We start from the raw sequence: 23,216 nt of genomic DNA, 5'->3' as shown, positions 1-23,216 counted from the left end.
CTAAGCACATACAATTTTGATGTGATGCCCGAAACCCAAGTCTCCTACTCAGGGAACTACCTTTCAGATTAACCAAACCACTTATTAATATAGGCAGAGTCAGGAGGGAGCCAAAAGATAGATTTTTTTCATGACTTTTAACATGGTGCAAACTCAGTCCTAGAATCATAGAATATCAGGCTTGGAAGGGACCTCAGGAGGTCATCTAGTCCAACCCCCTGCTCAAAGCAGGACCAATCCCCAATTAAATCATCCCAGCCAGGGCTTTGTCAAGCCTGACCTTAAAAACCTCAAAGGAAGGAGATTCCACCGCCTCCGTAGGTAACGCATTCCAGTGTTTCACCACCCTCCTAGCGAAGAAGTTTTTCCTAATATCCAATCTAAACCTCCCCCACTGCAACTTGAGACCATTACTCCTTGTCCTGTCATCTTCTACCACTGAGAATAGTCTAGAACCATCCTCTTTGGAACCCCCTTTCAGGTAGTTGAAAGCAGCTATCAAATCCCCCCTCATTCTTCTCTTCTGCAGACTAAACAATCCCAGTTCCCTCAGCCTCTCCTCATAAGTCATGTGTTCCAGACCCCTAATCATTTTTGTTGCGCTTCGCTGGATTCTATCCAATTTTTCTACATCCTTCTTGTAGTGTGGGGCCCAAAACTGGACACAGTACTCCAGATGAGGCCTCACCAATGTCGAATAGAGGGGAACGATCTCGTCCCTCGATCTGCTCGCTATGCCCCTACTTATACAACGAAAATGCCATTGGCCTTCTTGGCAACAAGGGCACACTGTTGACTCATATCCAGCTTCTCGTCCACTGTCACCCCTAGGTACTTTTCTGCAGAACTTCTGCCTAGACATTCGGTCCCTAGTCTGTAGCGGTGCATTGGATTCTTCCGTCCTAAGTGCAGGACCCTGCACTTATCCTTGTTGAACCTCATCAGATTTCTTTTGGCCCAATCCTCCAATTTGTCTAGGTCCCTCTGAATCCTATCACTACCTGCCACAGTATCTACCACTCCTCCTAGTTTAGTATCATCCGCAAATTTGCTGAGAGTGCAATCCACACCATCCTCCAGATCATTTATGAAGATATTGAACAAAACCGGCCCCAGGACCGACCCTTGGGGCACTCCACTTGATACCGGCTGCCAACTAGACATGGAGCCATTGATCACTACCCGTTGAGCCCAACAATCTAGCCAGCTTTCTACCCACCTTATAGTGCATTCATCCAGCCCATACTTCCTTAACTTGCTGGCAAGAATACTGTGGGAGACCGTGTCAAAAGCTTTGCTAAAGTCAAGAAACAATACATCCACAGCTTTCCCTTCATCCACAGAACCAGTAATCTCATCATAGAAGGCGATTAGATTAGTCAGGCATGACTTTCCCTTGGTGAATCCATGCTGACTGTTCCTGATCACTTTCCTCCCGTGTAAGTGCTTCAGGATTGATTCTTTGAGGACCTGCTCCATGATTTTTCCAGGGACTGAGGTGAGGCTGACTGGCCTGTAGTTCCCAGGATCCTCCTTCTTCTGTTTTTTGAAGATGGGCACTGCATTAGCCTTTTTCCAGTCGTCCGGGACTTCCCCCAATCGCCATGAGTTTTCAAAGATAATGGCCAATGGCTCTGCAATCACAGCCGCCAACTCCTTTAGCACTGTCGGATGCAACTTGTGCACATCCAGCTTTTCTAAATAGTCCCAAACCACTTCTTTCTCCACAAGGGCTGGTCACCTACTCCCCATGCTATGTTGCCCAGCACAGCAGTCTGGGAGCTGACCTTGTTCGTGAAGACAGAGGCAAAAAAAGCATTGAGTACATTAGCTTTTTCCACATCCTCTGTCACTAGGTTGCCTCCCTCATTCAGTAAGGGGCCCACACTTTCCTTGGCTTTCTTCTTGTTGCCAACATACCTGAAGAAACCCTTCTTGTTACACTTAACATCTCTAGCTAGCTGCAGCTCGAGGTGCGATTTGGCCCTCCTGATTTCATTCCTACATGCTCGAGCAACATTTTTATACTCTTCCCTGGTCATTTGTCCAATCTTCCACATCTTGTAAGCTTCTTTTTTATGTTTAAGATCCACAAGGATTTCACTGTTAAGCCAAGCTGGTCGCCTGCCATATTTACTATTCTTTCGACACATCCTTTATAATACCTCTACAATTCTTTGCTACCCTTGTTGTTTCAGTATGCCCTTTCTCAAAAAAAATTGATTTTGGGTGAGAAGCTCACCTGTTTAAGAACTGTATCTTAACCTGCTAGTAAAATAAAAAACTGCCTACTCCAAACATACATTTATTAGATGTACAGGCACACATTGGGAACAGGAAAACAGATCCCCGTCACAGTGTCATCTGAATTCACCTTTGACTGGCTGGCACTGTAGTCAGAATGGGGAGCTTGCAGTCTAAAAGTCATTCATGGATTTTTATTTCGTAACATGAGTTCTACTGAGTTTTTCCTCACCATCCTTCATGTGAGTGTACTATACTCTTATAATTATATAATTAGCATATTCCGCACCTATTTTTCCCTGGTCAATGGTGTGAAATATAAATACAGATATGCATAAAGCTATATACTTGGCAAGTGAAGAAGCACAGCCATTTAAGAAAAAAATCTGAGTCACTAAGTATTCCCACATTTGTAGCCCAGATGATGGTCTTGTACCTAGATGCACTGATCTATCACCATTATCAGAACAGCTTTTCTTAGTGTGAGTCCATCACTTTAAAATTGTGGCAGACGCATTGGTACAATGAGCTCTTGCACTTGGGACCTGCATAAATACCATATGCTTTACTGTCAACCACCAAGGGACAGACATGTTTTGGCAGCCATAAACAGGCAATAAGACACACTCCTTGCCTCACTGCCAAGTTCTCAAATCTGCATTTTAATACTTCAATAGCAGCTGCAGAGGGAATCAAATATGGCAGAGGAGAGTTTGAGGGTCTTGTAGAATACTACAGAACATTGCAGATTATCACATAGGTCAACCACATTGTTCGGCAAATAGCACTGTATGACTAATTCAAAATTCAAATTGTGGGTTTGAGAATTATTGGACTATAAGAGGCTACTCCCTCACACCTCACCAATCAAAGGAAGAAGAAAGGACAAAAAGTCTGAGAAACAAACAAACAGATTCTGTTTCTATTTTGGGCAGTTCCCAAAGTTTTAATCATTCCACTCTTGGCAGGCAAGACAGCAGTCCTATTTCCACAACAGGGTCCAAATAAGCCATTCTAATTCCTCTTTGCGAGTAGGGAAAATATCAGAAGGGTTTTGAAGTGATAAGGTCAAAAGGAACCTTCGCATTTAGGTTCAGATTCTGATACTCTTACTCACAGTAAATTGCACCTTATTCTATTCTAGTTCAGGATCCTGACGCAGGGAAGAAAGGTAAGCAGCAGGATACGGACCCTGGACTTCAGGAAAGCAGACTTTGACTCCCTCAGGGAACGGATGGCCAGGATCCCCGGGGGACTAACATGAAGGGGAAAGGAGTCCAGGAGAGCTGGCTGTATTTCAAGGAATCCCTGTTGAGGTTACAGGGACAAACCATCCCGATGAGTCGAAAGAATAGTAAATATGGCAGGCGACCAGCTTGGCTTAATGGTGAAATCCTAGCGGATCTTAAACATAAAAAAGAAGCTTACAAGAAGTGGAAGGTTGGACATATGACCAGGGAAGAGTATAAAAATATTGCTCGGGCATGTAGGAATGATATCAGGAGAGCCAAATCGCACCTGGAGCTGCAGCTAGCAAGAGATGTCAAGAGTAACAAGAAGGGTTTCTTCAGGTATGTTGGCAACAAGAAGAAAGCCAAGAAAAGTGTGGGCCCCTTTCTGAATGAGGGAGGCAACCTAGTGACAGAGGATGTGGAAAAAGCTAATGTACTCAATGCTTTTTTTGCCTCTGTCTTCACTAACAAGGTCAGCTCCCAGACTGCTGCGCTGGGCATCACAAAATGGGGAAGAGATGGCCAGCCCTCTGTGGAGATAGAGGTGGTTAGGGACTATTTAGAAAAGCTGGACGTGCACAAGTCCATGGGGCCGGACGAGTTGCATCCGAGAGTGCTGAAGGAATTGGCGGCTGTGATTGCAGAGCCATTGGCCATTATCTTTGAAAACTCGTGGCGAACGGGGGAAGTCCCGGATGACTGGAAAAAGGCTAATGTAGTGCCAATCTTTAAAAAAGGGAAGAAGGAGGATCCTGGGAACTACAGGCCAGTCAGCCTCACCTCAGTCCCTGGAAAAATCATGGAGCAGGTCCTCAAAGAATCAATCCTGAAGCACTTGCATGAGAGGAAAGTGATCAGGAACAGCCAGCATGGATTCACCAAGGGAAGGTCATGCCTAACTAATCTGATCGCCTTTTATGATGAGATTACTGGTTCTGTGGATGAAGGGAAAGCTGTGGATGTATTGTTTCTTGACTTTAGCAAAGCTTTTGACACGGTCTCCCACAGTATTCTTGTCAGCAAGTTAAGGAAGTATGGGCTGGATGAATGCACTATAAGGTGGGTAGAAAGCTGGCTAGATTGTCGGGCTCAACGGATAGTGATCAATGGCTCCATGTCTATTTGGCAGCCGGTGTCAAGTGGAGTGCCCCAGGGGTCGGTCCTGGGGCCAGTTTTGTTCAATATCTTCATAAATGATCTGGAGGATGGTGTAGATTGCACTCTCAGCAAATTTGCGGATGATACTAAACTGGGAGGAGTGGTAGATATCCTGGAGGGGAGGGATAGGATATAGAAGGACCTAGACAAATGGGAGGATTGGGCCAAAAGAAATCTGATGAGGTTCAATAAGGATAAGTGCAGGGTCCTGCACTTAGGACGGAAGAATCCAATGCACCGCTACAGACTAGGGGCCGAATGGCTAGGCAGCAGTTCTGCGGAAAAGGACCTAGGGGTGACAGTGGACGAGAAGCTGGATATGAGTCAGCAGTGTGCCCTTGTTGCCAAGAAGGCCAATGGCATTTTGGGATGTATAAGTAGGGGCATAGCGAGCAGATCGAGGGACATGATCGTTCCCCTCTATTCGACTTTGGTGAGGCCTCATCTGGAGTACTGTGTCCAGTTTTGGGCCCCACACTACAAGAAGGATGTGGATAAATTGGAGAGAGTCCAGCGAAGGGCAACAAAAATGATTAGGGGTCTAGAACACATGACTTATGAGGAGAGGCTGAGGGAGCTGGGATTGTTTAGTCTGCAGAAGAGAAGAATGGGGGGGGATTTGATAGCTGCTTTCAACTACCTGAAGGGGGTTCCAAAGAGGATGGCTCTAGACTTTTCTCAATGGTAGCAGATGACAGAACGAGGAGTAATGGTCTCAAGTTGCAGTGGGGGAGGTTTAGATTGGATATTAGGAAAAACTTTTTCACTATGAGGGTGGTGAAACACTGGAATGCGTTACCTACGGAGGTGGTAGAATCTCCTTCTTTAGAGGTTTTTAAGGTCAGGCTTGACAAAGCCCTGGCTGGGATGATTTAACTGTGAATTGGTCCTGCTTCGAGCAGGGGGTTGGACTAGATGACCTTCTGGGGTCCCTTCCAACCCTGATATTCTATGATTCTATGAATAGCTCCATCAAAGTCAATAAGATTAGTCCTGGAATAAGATGCTACTAACCCAGAGTTTGGGCCTCCAATGTTTTAGAGAGTAATGTTTCTGCAGGGAATGATACAGATTCTCTATGTAGATGTACAATGTATTGACTCAGTAAGTAAGAAAAACAAATATTTTGTTGTCAAATTTCTTCCTGTTATGAGTCAATATTAGACCTGTTTTATTTCAGGAAAGCCTAACCCTGGTCTATATAAAAGTTTTCTCCTAAATATACTCTGCTGACATGCTTATTCCTAGAGACCTGCTTAATTATCCAAAATGTAAAAGAAGGTGGAAGAGCTCTGTTTGAATAGTCCTGATGCTGCCTCAGCAATTTCTGCTCCTGGCACATGCTAATTCAACAGCCACTGATCATTTGGAGTTAAAGTGCAAGTAGCCAGCTGAATAGGATGCAGTTGTTCTTATTCTTGTGTTGAATATCAGGGTCAGAGGTGCGTACCAGATAACACATAGCAGATGTAGGGAGAGTAAAAAGAATGTTAACTTATGGTGACCACCTACATTTCAAGGAAATAGAAGGACTGTATGAAAAAATACAAGGAAAGGTTATTTTTAAAGGGACTGCATCATATAATATTTTTGGTACAAAAATCATGCAGAATACAAAATCCTATATTGGTATCACAGTGCAGGATCCATTAGGTGAATATTGCAGAAATATATAACATCTACCCTATACTGACTTTATGTACCATAATATGGGACATCTTTAAAACACTAGAAGCATGATCCCCCTATATTCACTACAAACTAGGGAGGAAAAGTTATGTTTCTTTTTACACTGTCCACATGTTCTATAGCAGCTTTGTCATGGAGCAGCAGAATGGCAACCCTGTAAAGGTGAGATGAAGAAAAAAGAAAATCTGATCTGAATTTGAAGGAAGATCTTCTGGACAATTATCTAGATAAATAAATGCAGACACACCATTCCACTTGAGTAGCCACAAAACAGAGATTTGAAATAGGAGAAGAGAATTTTATGAACAGTTTTAGCTGCTTCATCCTGTTTTCTGACCCTGGGCTAGATCCTCAAACCTGCTCCAGCTGTGCAAAAGGCCCCTTGTTATATCCAATAGGCAGTTGAGGATTCCTCCAATAAAGGCATACAGAGTGACAAATTTATGTGGCCACTATAGCTAGCATAACTTAGAACAGTTACTTGGCTGCTCCAAGTTACTGAAGGCTGTTTCAGACCTTGGCAGCCTCACAACTGGGAGAGAAGAAAGGTTCCACCTGATCATGTCTTGTGCCTACATTTAGATATTGCAAGAGACAGGTGTGAAGAATGTAATTATTTTAGGTATTAGCAATAAGTAAACAATCTACTGTACTTTCAGGGAACACAAAAACACTTAAACAATTTTAGATACAGCAGCCACCTAAAATTCTTGCTTTTGTTTTTCCTGCCAAGAGACATTTGTTAAATATTCTGAAATTCTATAAGGAAGATCATATAAGTTGTAAGGACAAAGAAGTCTTAAAGCACTCCTGATTATTTTGCTAGAGGATGAGAAAATGTAAATAAACCTTGATTGTAGAAACAAAGATGCCTAACTACCTCAGAACCAAATGTATTTCTACCATTCTACATGCATGTACTGTCTAAATAGGTTAAAAATAATTGTGCAAGTCACGATAAAACTTTTCTGACAAAATATGGGAAACTTTGTTGAAAATATCAATAAAAAGCCATCCAGCTCAGACTGCATAGTTTATCTGTGACACAATTACTGGATTTTTTTTTTTTAAGTAATGTATGTAGAAAAACCTAAAGGAAGGTTATGCGTGAAAGAACATAGGTTAAAGACTAGGTGTAAGGAGGCAAGTTCCCCTAGAGTAAAAAGCAGTGAGTAAAAATAATGATATATAGATGAATGAATGACTTGATGTCATCGACTAGTACTTGCTGTCTATTTTAGAATGAATTGTTCCATTCATTTCTATGGAAATTTTGTTCTGGTATTGAGTATGCAATTCAACTTCCTGATTTGGTCAATTAACAATATAGGCAAGTAAATATCCACAATACTCAAGTGGTATCAGACCGCTCCAATGCTGTTTGGAGGTGCTGATACCCTACTTTTAAAAGGCCTAGTTGCCTCATTTAGACAATGGGTTGAAATGAAGGAAAGGAAAATTTATACTGAGGGCCCAGAAGGCCTCACAAATTCTGAGCTTCTATACATCATATATCACATCTCAAGTAACATTAAAAATCAACTCCCCTGATTCTCAGAAAGGGAGAAATATTCAAAATTATTTGCAATCTAAAGAAGTCATTCTTTCTCACAATCAAAACAATCCGCAGAAACGACTCCTAGTTTATGGCTAAAGCTTGGCTGAAACAATCTAGCAAATCATTTCTCAGAACGTGGAAGGGAATGTATCCCCCTCAGTTAACTTTTGGGCTGCTGCCACTTTCCATTTTGGCAACCAAAGGAATGTTGTGGGCACCATATAAAGGCATCTATGGCAGCCTGAGGGTTAAAGTAGACATTTCTTATCTTTGACAGATGGTTAATTCATGGTCATTATTGCTAAATTCAATTGCTTAATAATTTAGATATGACAAACATATGTGTAGTAATGTTTGCCAGGGCACCCTTCTAGAATCCTAGGATGCAATAACCCCCTCAATGCTTTCACCACACATCCCCATGCTGAGTATGACAGATTGAAACAAATACAGCCTTTCTGGATATTTTAACTCCCTAGCATCGTTCTTGTTACATTAAAGAGTGGTTCTAGGGAGTTGTGTGTTCTGAAAAACAATGAAGAGTCTGGTGGCACCTTAAAGACTAACAGATTTATTTGGGCATAAGCTTTTGGGGGTAAAAAACCCACTTCTTCAGATACAGATCTTTTCTTCGGGTGTTTTTTTACCCATGAAAGCTTATGCCCAAATAACTCTGTTAGTCTTTAAGGTGCCACCGGACTCCTTGTTGTTTTTGTGGATACAGACTAACACGGCTGCCCCTCTGATACTGTGTGTTCTGAGTTACTTTTGCTAGGGCTGCCTGAACTGGCTTGACTAAAAATAGCAATTTAGTCAGTAAACTTAATAAAAGATCAAATTTTTACAATGGTCTCAACTTATCCTCTAATTTTACAGCTGCACATATTAACATTTAAGCAATCTTATTACCTAACTTGCAGACATAGAGCCTAAGTCCAAAAGGTGCTGAGTATCAGCAGCTCCTATTGAAGTGATGCTCAGTACCTCTCAAGACCAGCCCATAATCAGGGAGGCAGATGTATTAGCATTTGCACCAACAACTAATTGCACTTGTAATTTTCAGCCTGCAATTAATTGTAGTTGCAAAGATGGAGCCAATTATATAGGTAGCCTTTTAAGTATCAGGCTCTTGATGTTAAAAGAAATAACAGGCTATTCCGTGCCCACCCCCTGCACCAAACCCAGTCCATTTTTTTTTATTTATTTATTTTGAGGGGGGAACAGAACACAAATATCTGGCAAGTATTTCTTTAACAGTTCATATTTCTCTGCATTGCCTTCCTTCAGCGAATACAGGCAACAGAACATCCCTCTTCCCCACTTTGGCACCAGAAAGCACCTTACAACTAGAGACTTGATGCAAAGCCCAATGAAGTTTAAAGACTCCCATTGACTTCAAAGGGCTTGGGTCAGACCCAAAGTCAACGTACTAACATTCTAGCACAAAATACCAAGCCACAACACTGGCTGAAATCCATATAATTTATATGTTGTTGCTAGAGCTGTGCAAAAAGTTCACACAACTCCAAAAATCTGAAAACTGCTTGCTCTTTTGTTTTATTACAAATGAGGAACAGAGTCCAGGTTTGCAAAACATTTTGCCAAGGTTCACTAATTTATTGTGCTGATTTAGGCTAATTTATGGGCTTTGTATCGAAATATGCTAAATGTGTGGCTTTGACCACAAAAACCAGGTATAACTCAGTAGCTTTGGGTTTCCTTTCAAGATCTTAAGTTTATACGTTTCCTGTACTTTTTCCCTCTCTTTAACCCACACTGTGTCACTTTATGCCTCTCTCTGCAAAGCCCCGATATGTAATACTTTTAGAACGTAAGCTTTTTGGGACCGAGGTCTTGCCTTTGCTTTTTGGTTTGGTGCCTAATTACACACCATTGTCACTATAGAAAAATTATACTAATAAAATAAAGAATGATAAAAACCAATTATAATAAAAGGGAAAAGTCACATGGTGTTTTTCCAGTGTGGCTACTAGTCCGGCTCACAATTCTGGCAAGCCAGGAAGCCCCAAGTAAATATATGAAACCTAAACCTTACTTATTAGTTTTCATTTGTTACAACCATGGGGAAAACTGAACCCAAACCCTTCGTATGTTCCGGGCTTGTGAACACATTAACCAGTTCTGACGTAAAATATTCACCATATCTACTTCAAATTAAACAAGAGCTGTGGAAATCCCTCCAAGTCACATCTCGCTCTTATTGCATAGTCCACAACACACAAAATCATAATGGCTTTAAACTGTTGCCACTTGGGATCTGATCTTACAAGGTGCTGTGAAGAACTGAACACTCTCAACTCCTTCTGAAACTAATAGGAATTGAGGTACACAGCACCTTACAGGATTTTCTCAATATCTTGTGGGATTGGTCAGTAAGTTCTCTGACATCTAGAGGTTTTAAAACGACACCTCCTTTTCTCGCCCTGAACTTGAGGTTGTAACCATATGTTTGTAAAAGGTTTACAGAACACAAATAAAACCAATGGAAGCTCATCATAACAGTACACCAACATATGGTGTACTGTGCAGAATGAAAGACAATCTAAGATGGAAGAGAATATTCTGCATTAGTTCCCTCACCTTTTGTATCCAGGTTAACACACACTTCTGGTGAGCAATCAAGTTTTTGCAGTCACAGAAGTGCAGCAGAGCGTCACGACCCATCTCGTCTCCTTCTCGACAGATAAAGCATTCTTTTGACTCTAATTAAAAAGATTAATAAAGTAAGAGAACACATCAGGTTTGCATCAATCATAGCCCATGTGGTTCTTATTATTGCAATTAAAAGTTATCTCCTCAAAATTGTTGGATGAAAGTGCCATTGTCTACAATTGAAAACACATTGAAGGGAGTTTTCCAACTTATTCTATTTTAAACAGTCAAATTTAAAGAACATTGTGGAGATAATGTGTTCAAAAGGGTCCTTAAAGGCAATCTATCAGGAAAAATACATTTCTGTCCCATGAAATCCCCTTATAAAGAATGTGCATTGTGCATCTTAGTGCTTTTTGTTTTAAAAAAGAATGAACATTTTGGGCCTAATTTTTGAAGGTGCATCAAATGCAGCCTCTGTTATTGAAGGGGTAATTTAGAGTTCAGTCCTGCAACATGCTGAGGCCTTAAACTTGCACTTACATCACTGGGAGTCAGAGTGCCCAACACTTCTTAGGAGTGCTCAGCACTTTCCATGATCGAGCCTTTACTGTGCTTAAGTTCTTGCACCCAACCAGTCAAATTTTTAGCTGGTGCAAATTGGCTCTGTTGATGTCAGCAGAGCGTGGTCATTTACATCAGCAGAGAATTTGATCCTCAGTTTTTCACATCCAAGCTTTTGCACCCACAAAAACTTGGATTTGTGCCTACTGCATTTGCAAGCATAAATTAACTATTTTTTGCACATGCAAAATCTTACGTGTATAAACCTGTGCAATCCAAATGCACACAAAATTGCACCTGCTGTTTTAATTAATTTGGAAGTCTGGCTCTTTATGACTTTCTTCGAAGTATGTTACAGTTTCGAATTCTGCTGCAAAGCATAGTTTTAATGACAGGATGATTAAATAAAGAATGCTAGTATATGCTGATGGCTTTTTAAAGCTTTCTTTGTGTAAGCCAGCTTTTTTGTTTTTTAAACTGCTGCTCTTGTATTTGGCAACGGATGCAATGGCTTCATGGAATTCTGCTAAAAAAATATCCAAAATGCAAGTATACTTACATACTCAGGCACTAACTTCTGAAGTAGTTTGCTTGATGCTATTTAAAGAAAGATTTGAACACTGGGAAAGGAATCTCTTTTCCAGAACCAAATGGGAACGAAACAATTCTTAATATGTAATGTATCACAAAGAAAAACCCCAGTGGAAATCACAGAGAAAATACTTGGATTTTTGTGAAATGGGTGATAAAAGGCCCCTGCCACCTCTATCTGCACTGAAGGCTGCTCATCATTTTGCCTTTTCTGGTTTCTGAAAAAAAACTGTCCCTCACATCACATGTTGCTGCTCCATGGGCAGTGGCGGCACTGTGGATTTATGTGACAAAATGAGGATAATCAATTTCAATCTACTCAAACACCTTTTAGAAAAGTGCAACAGACATCATGATTTGTACTACAGTACTGGCATCTAAGAGGGCCACATTTTTTGCTCAGATGTAAGCACCCAACTCTCACTGACTTCCAAGGAGCCACATTTACACATCTGAGGGCAATTTGGCATTTAAAGAACAATCATTTGTGAAAAAAAGAAACGTGAGAGAAGTACAGAATAAGCACCTATACTCAGTGATGAGCTGCCAAAATCTGAAGAACCGGTTCCTTCAGTCACTCCGGGTCTTCGGTGGCACTTCGGCGGCAGGTACTTCACTCGCTCCGGGTCTTCGGTGGCACTTCGGCGGCAGGTACCTCACTCGCTCTGGGTCTTTGGCGGCACTGAAGTACCTGCCGCCGAAGTGCCGCCGAACACCCAGAGTGAGTAAAGGACCCACCGCCAAAGTCCTGAAGCGTCACCGGGTGAGTGAAAATTAAAAAGGGATTCTCAGCCAGGGGAGCCTCCCCAGCTGGGAGCTCAGGCAGGCCAGACAGGACCGTCCTGTGGGCTGGATGCGGCCCGCGGGCCGGAGTTTGCCCACCCCTTTAACAACCAGTTCTAAACCGGCTTCAAAATTTAACAACCGGTTCGCGCGAACCGTTGCGAACCGGCTCCAGCTCACCACTGCCTATATTTACATGGCATAGGGAATGCATGGGGAAACTCAGACACTGTTAGCAAATGGAACTTTCCTTGCAATGGCCACAATGAATATGGTATTACCCACACACCTTGTCTCCACAATGAATTTAAAGAAAATGAATTTCAAAGAAAATGTAGTGAAAAGGGAAGACATGACACTTGACAGCTGATAAAAAGCCTGTTTATGTCTAATACAGAGGATCAATTATTGAAGAACAATTAAATGTGACCCATTTAATTCTGCAAGGCATCCAACACCTATAGTACTGTGCTAGGTAAGTGCTGGTCATGCAAATTAAAGCTGCCTGGGAACACATACAGTACTTCTGACTTGCAATTACAATTTTCTAAGTTCTCAAAAACTTTTAGAGATGAGGATATGTTTTACATTCCCATTGAGGCTATTTCCTTCCCTTTTCTACATTGTCTGCCACCCTTTGGAAAAGCATCTCCTCTCTGATCTCCCTGCATATTTTTGAGCTGTATATCCATATCTAGGAAGGAAAAAACTAACGCTGTACTTATTCCTGGGTGTAAATTTAAACAAGGAGTAGGAATGGGCAACCCAATTAAGAGAAAAATTCCTAAGTGGCCCAAGACTTGGCCATTGATCCTGAGGAAGAAAGGGGGAGTAAGAATTCCTTTTACACTCTGTGCAGGCCACCTGGACCCTTTTCTATCCTTAGTCCTAAGTATTATATGTAGAAACAACTATGGAATAGGTTTTCAAGAATTTATATGTAATTTTAATTGGCTCTAATTTAAAGTCTAGAGAGAGTCAAAGTTAACGTAATTTACCCCCTTAATGTGCATTTTACTCAAAATTAAAATACCTTTTAGATTCATATCTATTCATAAACATGCTCATACACACTCCAACTTGAATCAGGCACACAGAGTCTAAATGAGTGCATGGAAATCCAAATTATACATCACCCCTGAATTTGGCACCAAGTACCTAATGAAAATTTAACAAGTTAGGTGAGCATTACGATCTAAAATGCAATGACTAAAATATATATATACAAAAAATTAAGAGAAGTTATGCTGGTTCAGTTAGCATACCATGTACCTGTATCTAAATACAGATGCACACAAGGGCCGGCAATCATCAGTTTTTTTATAATTGTATAGATTTCAGCGAAGAGGGATATTGCTATATAAAGGAAGTCTCCCTCCCCTCCATTCCCCAAACAGCTCTCCGAAGACTAAAATATGCCTTTTCTTATTGCTGTTTTTAGCCAGAGCATCAATAATTAAACAGGCCATGGTCAGGGGCCCCAAAGCAAACATCACTGGGTTCTGGATGTGCTCCATGCAATCCTGCACGATGTCTAAAGCCAGAGCTTCGGTCCTGACTAGATCGGCAATGACCCTTAGAAACAATAGGGGGAACGTTCAGATTGGATGATGCATGCTACTTCACTTTTATTTACTGGAATTGAGCCACACTAGAATCTGAAGCTTCTGCTCGTTTCCTTGGTTTCTCTTAGGCACTCAGATACTACATTGCTGAGCAACACAAGAAGCTATATGAATAAATGATAAAAAAATTTCCCAATGTCATGGCTACTAGAAGTATGCATTATGGAATTAATGTGATGACATGTCTGGATATTATCGCCACATACTCCAGACTAAAAAGTCCCTCATCTTTTCTTGACTTCCCACTCTTTCCCTCCTTCTTCCTAAGAGCCAGTCTGAAAATCTGGCCCTTCCTGGATTAAAAAAGATACATATATTACCATGTGTAGCTAGTGGTTTGGATGTAAGTGAACAGATGTAGATGGGTTATATAGCTTCCAGCCCAGAATGCCATTATGTATTTTGAAACTGTAGCGGGGTGTATATGCAGTATGTTTAGTGATACTGTCTCACATTCTCAACCATCCACACATTTTATTTGTCAAATGGAGACATATGGCATATAAAAGATTCGTTTGGGTTAGGGGTAGATTTTTCCAATATTACCATGGAATATAAAAAGAAAATTGCTAGAAACCATTTGGTCACAGATCAGTGTTGCCATTATTTGTGCAGCTGGAAAAATGGATGTTGCTATATTCTTCCTGTGCTTACCAAAGATCTAGCCAGCATATAACAGAAAAGCACATGCACACTTACTGCCACATCTCACTAAGTATGAATCCCCACCCTCCACACCAAGAAGGTAATTGGAAGGAAATTGTTGCAACACACTTTCCAATGACTTGCCTGTAAGAAAAAACGACCTCAACTGTTTATGCCAAATCATTGGCACAGCCAATAGTCCAGTGGAGTTCAGTCTAGACACAGGAACTGCTAACACAATATGTTCTTGCCTAAGTATAATTTCATTAGTTACCAAGTGAAAAAGGAATGAGGGTGTTTCAAGACATTTATCAGAGTGGTAGCCGTGTTAGTCTGTATCAGCAAAAACAACGAGGAGTCCTTGTGGCGGCTTAGAGACTAACACATTTATTTGGGCATAAACTTTCGTGGGCTAGAACCCGCGTTCTAGCCTATGAAAGCTTATGCTCAAATAAATGTGTTAGTCTCTAAGGTGCCACAAGGACTCCTCGTTGTTTTTTCAAGGCATTTAGTACATAACATTATCCATGTGTGTATATTATTTATTAAGCACCTGGATTACACCTGTCACACAAGACAAATAAAGACAGCCCCCACTAATAATGTATTCCATGTATTACACACACATACAGAACACTGTTTGTTAAGCACGGTTATTGCACGGTACAAGACAATTCCTGCTAATAGCGTTCTCTGTATGTTTGTGTACATATACAGAACAAGACAAATACAGTTACAATCTAAGAAACAGGCAAAAAATCAGACAAACACACACTGGGAGATACAGCGGATAGCAATAACTTAGAACATTAGTTATTATTAGTATTAATAGTTATGGAGTGGGAATGGTATAAAGTTGATGGGATTTAGTTAGTGCTTTTGAGCCACACAGAAGTGGGTTTCTCATAAATATCATAAAAACTACATTGCAACAGCACTGAAGGGGTACCGCTTCCAAAGTGCTATGCAAGGTTTTATAGCCACGTCACTCCTAATGGGCTGGATACTCAGCTCATGAAAGTCAGCAGCGTTCTGTTTACTTTAATGGTTCAACACTGATTTACGCCAGCTGAGAATATGGCCCAATGACTCTAATGGGACACATGTGGCTAAAGCCTTCACAGAACAATTTAATGATATATAAAATGAACTTACAAGCCAAGAAATTCAGAATTAAGGCTGCTATTCCATCCATATTTCTCCCCATGGCGCATTGCTGTAGTGGTCTTGATATCATACAAGCTGAACACTGAAATAAAGTCAAGTCCTTACTCAGGAAAACTTCCCACTGACACCAGGGAAACCCCTACTGATTTCAAAAAGTTTGTCTGAGTGAGGAATGTAGGACTGGGTCTAGTAATCAGCCTGACACCATAATTTATTGACTTTTGTCAATTTAAATTGGATCCCCGATTATAGTTCTCAACCTGCAATGGCTCCAGTTTAGGTCATGGGCTGAAATTAGATGAGGATCTAAACTGCAAAGTTTGGCTCTAGATGCAAAATTCCCTAAATGTGAGGGTGCTGATGGTAAATAGGAGACTAAGGATTTTGAAGTGATGTAAATTCCCTTTTATGTATCTAAACCTACAGAGCCAGATCCTCAGCTAGCATAAATTGATGTAGCTCCTCTGACATCAGTGGAGCGACGCAGATTTACACCAGTTGAGGATCTGGCCTATTATGGTCTACAGTCTCCACTGAATAATTTAACAATTCTAATACTAATAAGGTGAGGTATTAGGGTCCAACTGAAATCACATTAAAGGCGGTGGAAAGGCTGTCACTGAACTGGACCCCAGAGGTGAAAAAATTACTAGTATGTGTAAAGAGAGAAAAATTTGGGTCTCAAATGAATGCTATCCTTCATAATGGAAAATCACCTTGTGATGGGGTGAACTAGGCCCAAAGGTCCCCTGCTGGAGGCCTCAGGGTTCTGTCACACCCATCCCAGGAAAGGAGTGAAGAAGAGGTCTCCCAAGTGGCCTAGAGTGGTTGTGAGGAAGCAACCAATCAGAGGGGCTGCTGGAACAGCCAACTGGGGGGCAGGAGGGCCATATAAAAGGAGCTGCAGAACAGAGCAGCAGTTAGTTTCTGCTTGGAGCTGGAGAAAAAAGGACTGTGTACCTGGCTGGAAGAGAAGCAGGGCCACAGACAGCTCAGTGTGGGCAGGGACTGGGGGAGTGAGAGGCTCCTAGCTGGCTGCTAGGACTGAGCCAAAACCAGTTTGCTAGCAGGAACCAGGGGAGCAATGAAGGAGCTCCTGGCTGGCTACTGCGACTTAGTGGGGACTGAGTCCAGGAAGGGCCGCAGGAAGAGTGTGTCTTCAGGGAGGAAGCCCTGGGGATTTGGCTGTATACCAGGGCTAGGACTACTTAAAGACAGAGCCCAAGGAGGACTAGAGATACCACCAGAGGGGTACTGAGATGGGCCCTGATGGATGGTATACCCTGGAAGGGGTCTGTTCTGGTTCACATGCAGACAGTGTGAGAGACTTGGCAGGAGGACTCAGCTGCTGAAAAAACTGCCTGAGAACCTCTGAAAGGGATCACCAGACCTGAAAGGACACAAACATCCAACCAGAGGGGATGCTTGCAAAAGGTGGGTGCCAACTCCACTGCATACCTTTAATACTATTGTTACTTTGTTCTTTGTATTTAAATTCCTTTTGTACTCAGTGAAATTCAGACACAGATGAGAACTGTACCTTCATCTTTACTTTGTGGCATCTCTATTTCATTATTCCAAACCCAGCAACTTAATATCCCACCAGCCCCCTACTGTGCATCTGTCCTCTAGACCTTAAGTACCTGTTCTCCCAAGCTCTACTAAGCCCAAATGAGTTTGTGCATGTAAATTCTATTATCTACATGAACAAAAAAACAGAATCTAATGCCTGCACATGTAGATAACCGTGCTCAAAAACAGTCTACAAGTCTGTGTGCAAAATTGTTCATGCACAAACAGAAGCTCTGTGAAGGGCCCTTTGTCCCTCAAAGTTAAGGCTTGGGAGAAGAAGTTCCCAGGGCTTGGAGTAGGTACAATTTTCTTGTAGGTGTGATTTCTTTAACCTCCGAACAAACCTGCGGAGGTTGGGTCACTCTTGCATTTGGATCCTTCAGGATTCCCTTGGCCTTATTTAAAACAGGAGCATATTTGCAGTCTGAACAGTAGAATGTACAGAAAGGGAAACCCCACTTTACTAGTATAGAATATCCACAGTATCTGAAAGACAATGGTAGCATATCAGGTCACAGATGCTTGCAAGAAAATTTACCACTTATCCACCCAAGCTGACCCTCCAAGGACCATTAATGTACCTCAACGTGCCAACACAGATTTATAAAAATACAGCCTTAATGTGTGTGTGTGTGTAGGTAGAGCAAGATTTTTTTCCTTTTAAAACACTGTAAACCACAACATTTAAATCTTCATCCAGCCAAAAAATAGGTAAAATGAGGTAACAGAATTTTTGTCTTTTACAAAGCCAGAAACATTCTTGCAGGGCTGAGAACTTCTTATGTACCAAGTTTCAACCTGAGGTTGAACTGACAGCCATTAAAAACCTCTCATGAAGAGGGTTTAAAATGGAAGCACTTATGTACTATTAGAAAAGCATGACTGGTATCCTGGATATTTTATATTTATATTAGACTATTATATCTATTTATTAGTATGCTCTTTCACATGTATCACTAAGAACTGAATTTAGATCAGTATCTGTGTGTGTTGTACATATTTTATACGCACACATACTATATTGACTTCTATCACATATTGCATGAATCAATCCCTTAACAGTTTATGATTTATGCAGCTTGCCAGTAAAGAAGTAGGCCATGCCAGCCTTGAAAGCACTTTAGCTTGGTTGTTTTTAGTCATGAAGGACATGTTGTCCTGTAATTATTCTGTCATTTCTTAAAAGGTGAAATCCTTAACAGGTTCGTGCTTTGTGTTGCTATGTGTATGTGTGAGTTTCTGTCTGAACATGTCTTACAGAGCTGGAATCATCATTCCAAGTTACTTTACAAGGAACTACATAGAACTGGACAGCTTAAAATGTGTTAAATATCCTTGTAGTTTACTTGGATTATTTTGGGGGGGAGCTGGGGAGGAATAGCATAGGGCAGAGTCAAGGAAATCCTTAATACATTCCAATTACAGGCCTGATTCACAAAATACACAACTGCATAAAAGTGTCACTTTCTGTTTTGATCCTGTCAGTAACGTAATGTAATGTGTTTTCATGTACCACTTAACTTGAGTATCTGCAAAATGTGCAACTTTAAACAATTATGCAAATTTTAAAGTAATGCATTGAGAGAGAAACTAAAAGGAGATTCTGGCATTAATCAGTGATTCCAGGCTCTACTTGCAACAGTTCAGTAAAATATGGGCTAACCTTAGTGCTAGTGGCTGAGAGGCAAGGCTTTTCTTCTGCCTCAAATTAACTGGAGTTTTAGCTTATTCAAGAAAAATGTAAATGCTATGGGAATACAAAGCTCCTTTTTCTGTACAAAAATCTGCCATCCATTTTAAAGGACTAGCGCTGTGAAACATCACAGGATATTTCTTAGATAAGTCAGAATGAATATTTAGTGAGTTTTAACGTCAACTCCTAGAATGATATACAAATCACATGAATTATGGGAGTATTATAAGAGATACTTTTTACAAGTCCTGCTGTGCCCAAGTATTGCCTGTATATCAGATAAAAGAAAAGGAGTACTTGTGGCACCTTAGAGACTAACCAATTTATTTGAGCATAAGCTTTCGTGAGCTACAGCTCACTTCATCGGATGCACACTGTGGAAAATACAGAAGATGTTTTTATACACACAAACCATGAAAAAAATGGGTGTTTATCACTACAAAAGGTTTTCTCTCCCCCCACCAGCAAGAGAGTAGGGTAGGGGGAGAGAACCTTTTGTAGTGATAAACACCCATTTTTTTCATGGTTTGTGTGTATAAAAAAATCTTCTGTATTTTCCACAGTATGCATCCGATGAAGTGAGCTGTAGCTCACGAAAGCTTATGCTCAAATAAATTGGTTAGTCTCTAAGGTGCCACAAGAACTCCTTTTCTTTTTGTGAATACAGACTAACACAGCTGTTACTCTGAAACCTATATCAGATAAGTGTATGAAGCTAATACAGTAGTTCACTGGGTATCTGGGTACGGTAAACTGGTTTGGATAAAAGTAGAATAGCACAATTTGGATCAAAACTAAAACAGGACAAAACTTGAACCTTTGATATTTTCAAAAAGTGTAGTAAAATTATTTTTTAAATAAAGATGGGTCAGAAAGATAATGTGGGTCAGAGCACTCCAAATTTTAGGAAAGATCAGACATTGATCCCAACTTTGTGGCTCAGGTCCATTTCTACTGGTTAAAAATATTTTGTGTAACTCCTTGCTTTTTTACTGCTAAGAGGGGAAGGAACCACAACAGAGCCATTCTCATCATGAATTGACCAAAAATTCCACCCACCCACCTCAATGGGTGGGGGAATGTGAAGGGGGTGCAGAGCATGGACCATCTAGAGTCTAAACTAGGCATGGGAATCCAGCCTTGCAGGTGCTGAAGGTCTAGCTAATTGCCTGCTTGGGGGACAAAGGAAGTTTTTCTGCCATACAGCCAATTGGCAGAGGCCTGGGAAGACTTTTCACCTTCTTTGCAGCACATTTGAGCCATAGTAGGTTAAGCAGAAATGTGCTTAATAAATACCTAAGTTACTTGGCTGCCATGACAATTTGTCACAACTTGCAGCCAGTTTCCAGTGCAGTTAAAAGGATAAAATGAAGGGCTTGCTGACACAAAATGCCAGTGATTTTGCTGATGGGCTCCTGGGAAAGGCTGAGACCTTGTGGCCCTCACAGCATGAGGTCCCCACACTTCTGCATCCTCTGTTTCCCTTGTAGAAAGCATGCGATGGTAGGACTCTTGAGTGAGCTGAGTTGAGCCATGCAAAGTTACTGATGATATGGTAGGAGCCCTATAAACCCCACATTGGAACCACTTAATGCCTTGTATAGGAGAGTATGGGTGATGGGCATGTAGTACCTGTTCCCTGAGTTTAGGTTTACTAAAAGTTGTGGCCTGGTACATGAATGGATTTTATGCATCTGTCAACCCTCATTTTGGCGCCATGTTCAGATCAATGAGGAAATGCTGCATTTCTCACAAGAGAGCCTGATCCTGAAGCTTTCTAGCCCATTCTCTAGACTAATGGGGTTGAGATAATATCCAAACTTCTGGATGCTTATCTGAACTGAACTGACCTCTGAATCTTTTAAGGTTTCCCAGTTTCTGGCTTCAATACATAAGCACAATGAGCACTTAACCAGAGAGTGTCAGCTGTTCACTTTGAATTTCCCAGCTTTAGTTGGCTTAGGTCAGACCCTCAGTGTCACTTAAACAATGTTTTGGTGTTATATTTTAATTTTGAAAGGATTATCAAGGAAACCTACCCTTTCCGTTAATTCTCTTTGAAAATTGGCAAGAGTTTTAGAAGGATCTACTAATATCCTCACCAGGACTAATAAAATACCTAGAATAAAATGTGTAATACAGATGAAAAACATTTTAAAAATTGGTGGAGGTAGGAAAATACAAAGATTTTTTTCAATCTGAAACTACAACTGCCATAGTAAATTACTTGGAATGCAGTGCAACATGATTGAAATACCATAAATTATGGTGAGATTCTGTGTGTGTCAGTAATCCATTCCATGTAGTTTATGGATAAGACAGCCATTTATTTTTCTCTTTATGGAGCTAACAATTACATACCATTGAAAATTTTTGACTATTTGCTGATTACAACACTTGCAACAAAAAATAAAATAAAATCCTATTGTCTTTAGCAGTAAGTAGTATTCTACCCAAGAAAGACCTCATAGATCAATAAAATCACGCTTCTTCAGCTACTCCTTACTAACATATGCATGGCACTAGTAAGCTAGCACAGCAAGGCATTTTGCTAAAGTTACATGTGGAAGTCACTGTGGAAACAAGATTGAGATAGAATATAACAAGTGCATCGCTTCATACACACAGGTCTTCAAACATAAAAATCTGGCAAAGCTCAAGAAGCAAAACAGGAGGTAAGACAGTTCTCATATGCTGCTGCTCTTAATGCTCTTAAAGTATGTTGGATAATTAGGTAAGTCAATTCGTCCAAACTGGGTGTGAGGTTTTGTTTTAAGCCCTGGTATGGAATGTGCTGTTATGTGTGTCTCATTTACTATGCTATTCTGAGGTCTAAAGCAAGGGTTTCTGCGCCAGATAACATACCTAACTGCACAAAGTGACCAGCTACATTTCCTTTGAAAGCTATGTCAAAATCTCTGCAGTCTCAGGGAGGAAAGTACCTCATTCCCTTTGCATTAGTCACCCAACCAGAGATTAACCTAATGAGCTTTTTTCTACAGGCTTGGCTGGCACACCTAGGATTTGCATTACATACCTGTGATTTCTCAACATTTAGCCCAGAGTGTGTACATTTAAAGGCAGACTGCTATCATCTTTCCAGAAACTATTAACTTCAACTTTACTGTAATAAGTTACTGAGTTAAAAAATGAGGCCAGCCAAGGGGTGCTTTCTGGGACTTGGTAGGAAGCTGACACACAACTAAGTAGGGTAAAAACATGTGCGTGCGCACACATACGAACACACAGGAAACTGGTATGTGTCAAAGAAAGGGCAGCATGCTGAAAAAAATGGATAGTACTTTTTTCCCCCCTTATTTCGTCTTCCTTCCATTATCTTCCCTGTTACTGATTTCAAGCAAGCACTGGCATCCATTTGATGTCAGTAGATTGTTTGCAGACTCCATGACAGAGTTTCTAGCTTCCTCCCAGCTGCATCCTGCCCTATCAGTATGCAAACAGCCTTCTCTCTTCTACCACCACCCACTCCCATGAACAAAGACTGAGTGTCAATTCATAGAGAAACCATAAACCCTACAACTTTAATTACTGTAATAATTGTTTTTATTTGCTTTGCTTTACCAAAGAGACTTAATCCCAAATTCTACATGCCCGTGCAATTTTTATTAAATAATCATACTAAATTCTAATGGACTGATACTCACTAAACCCCCAAACCACCATAACTAAAATCTCCCCCCTTCAAAACAGTTTACTTCAGTTGGCCTGCCTCATCAGAAAAAGCCAGGGAAATAAATAGGCCATGCATTGAGCCCATAAGGTCAACAAGTCTGGACTCTCCTGATCCCAGGGACAGGTGTGTAATTTCCAGATTCAAGGACCGCTCTCTGATAATGCCCTATTACAAATCTTCCTGCTACATATGCATCTAGATTCTTACATAGTGCCTATCACTATAGTGTCCGAGTGCCTTCCACAAGTAAAAGGGTCAACACTAATGTGTCTCACCCTTCTCTGCTGACAAGAAGTAGCCTTGGTTTTGGTTTTGATAGTGATCTAAGTGAGGGTGCTTCTACAGGAAAGCATGGCTGAAAAGATGGGTTTTACATTTAGGTCTGTAG

At 41.0% G+C, this 23,216-nt stretch overlaps 1 protein-coding gene across 2 annotated transcripts in view; it reads right to left on the bottom strand.

The window, feature by feature from the left end:
- Positions 1–23,216, bottom strand: part of LOC144268826 (uncharacterized) — a 195,543-nt gene that overhangs the window by 155,267 nt on the left and 17,060 nt on the right. For both annotated transcript variants that reach the window (XM_077824079.1, XM_077824080.1), the window contains one exon: positions 10,483–10,604. In XM_077824079.1, coding sequence (XP_077680205.1) covers positions 10,483–10,604 — 122 coding nt within the window. The remainder of the gene's footprint in view (positions 1–10,482; positions 10,605–23,216) is intronic.

Source organism: Eretmochelys imbricata, chromosome 8 (genome assembly GCF_965152235.1).
Source record: "Eretmochelys imbricata isolate rEreImb1 chromosome 8, rEreImb1.hap1, whole genome shotgun sequence".
Lineage (NCBI taxonomy): Eukaryota > Metazoa > Chordata > Testudines > Cheloniidae > Eretmochelys > Eretmochelys imbricata.
Note: the sequence above shows the minus strand (reverse complement) of the source record. Positions and strands in the feature narration are given on the sequence as shown.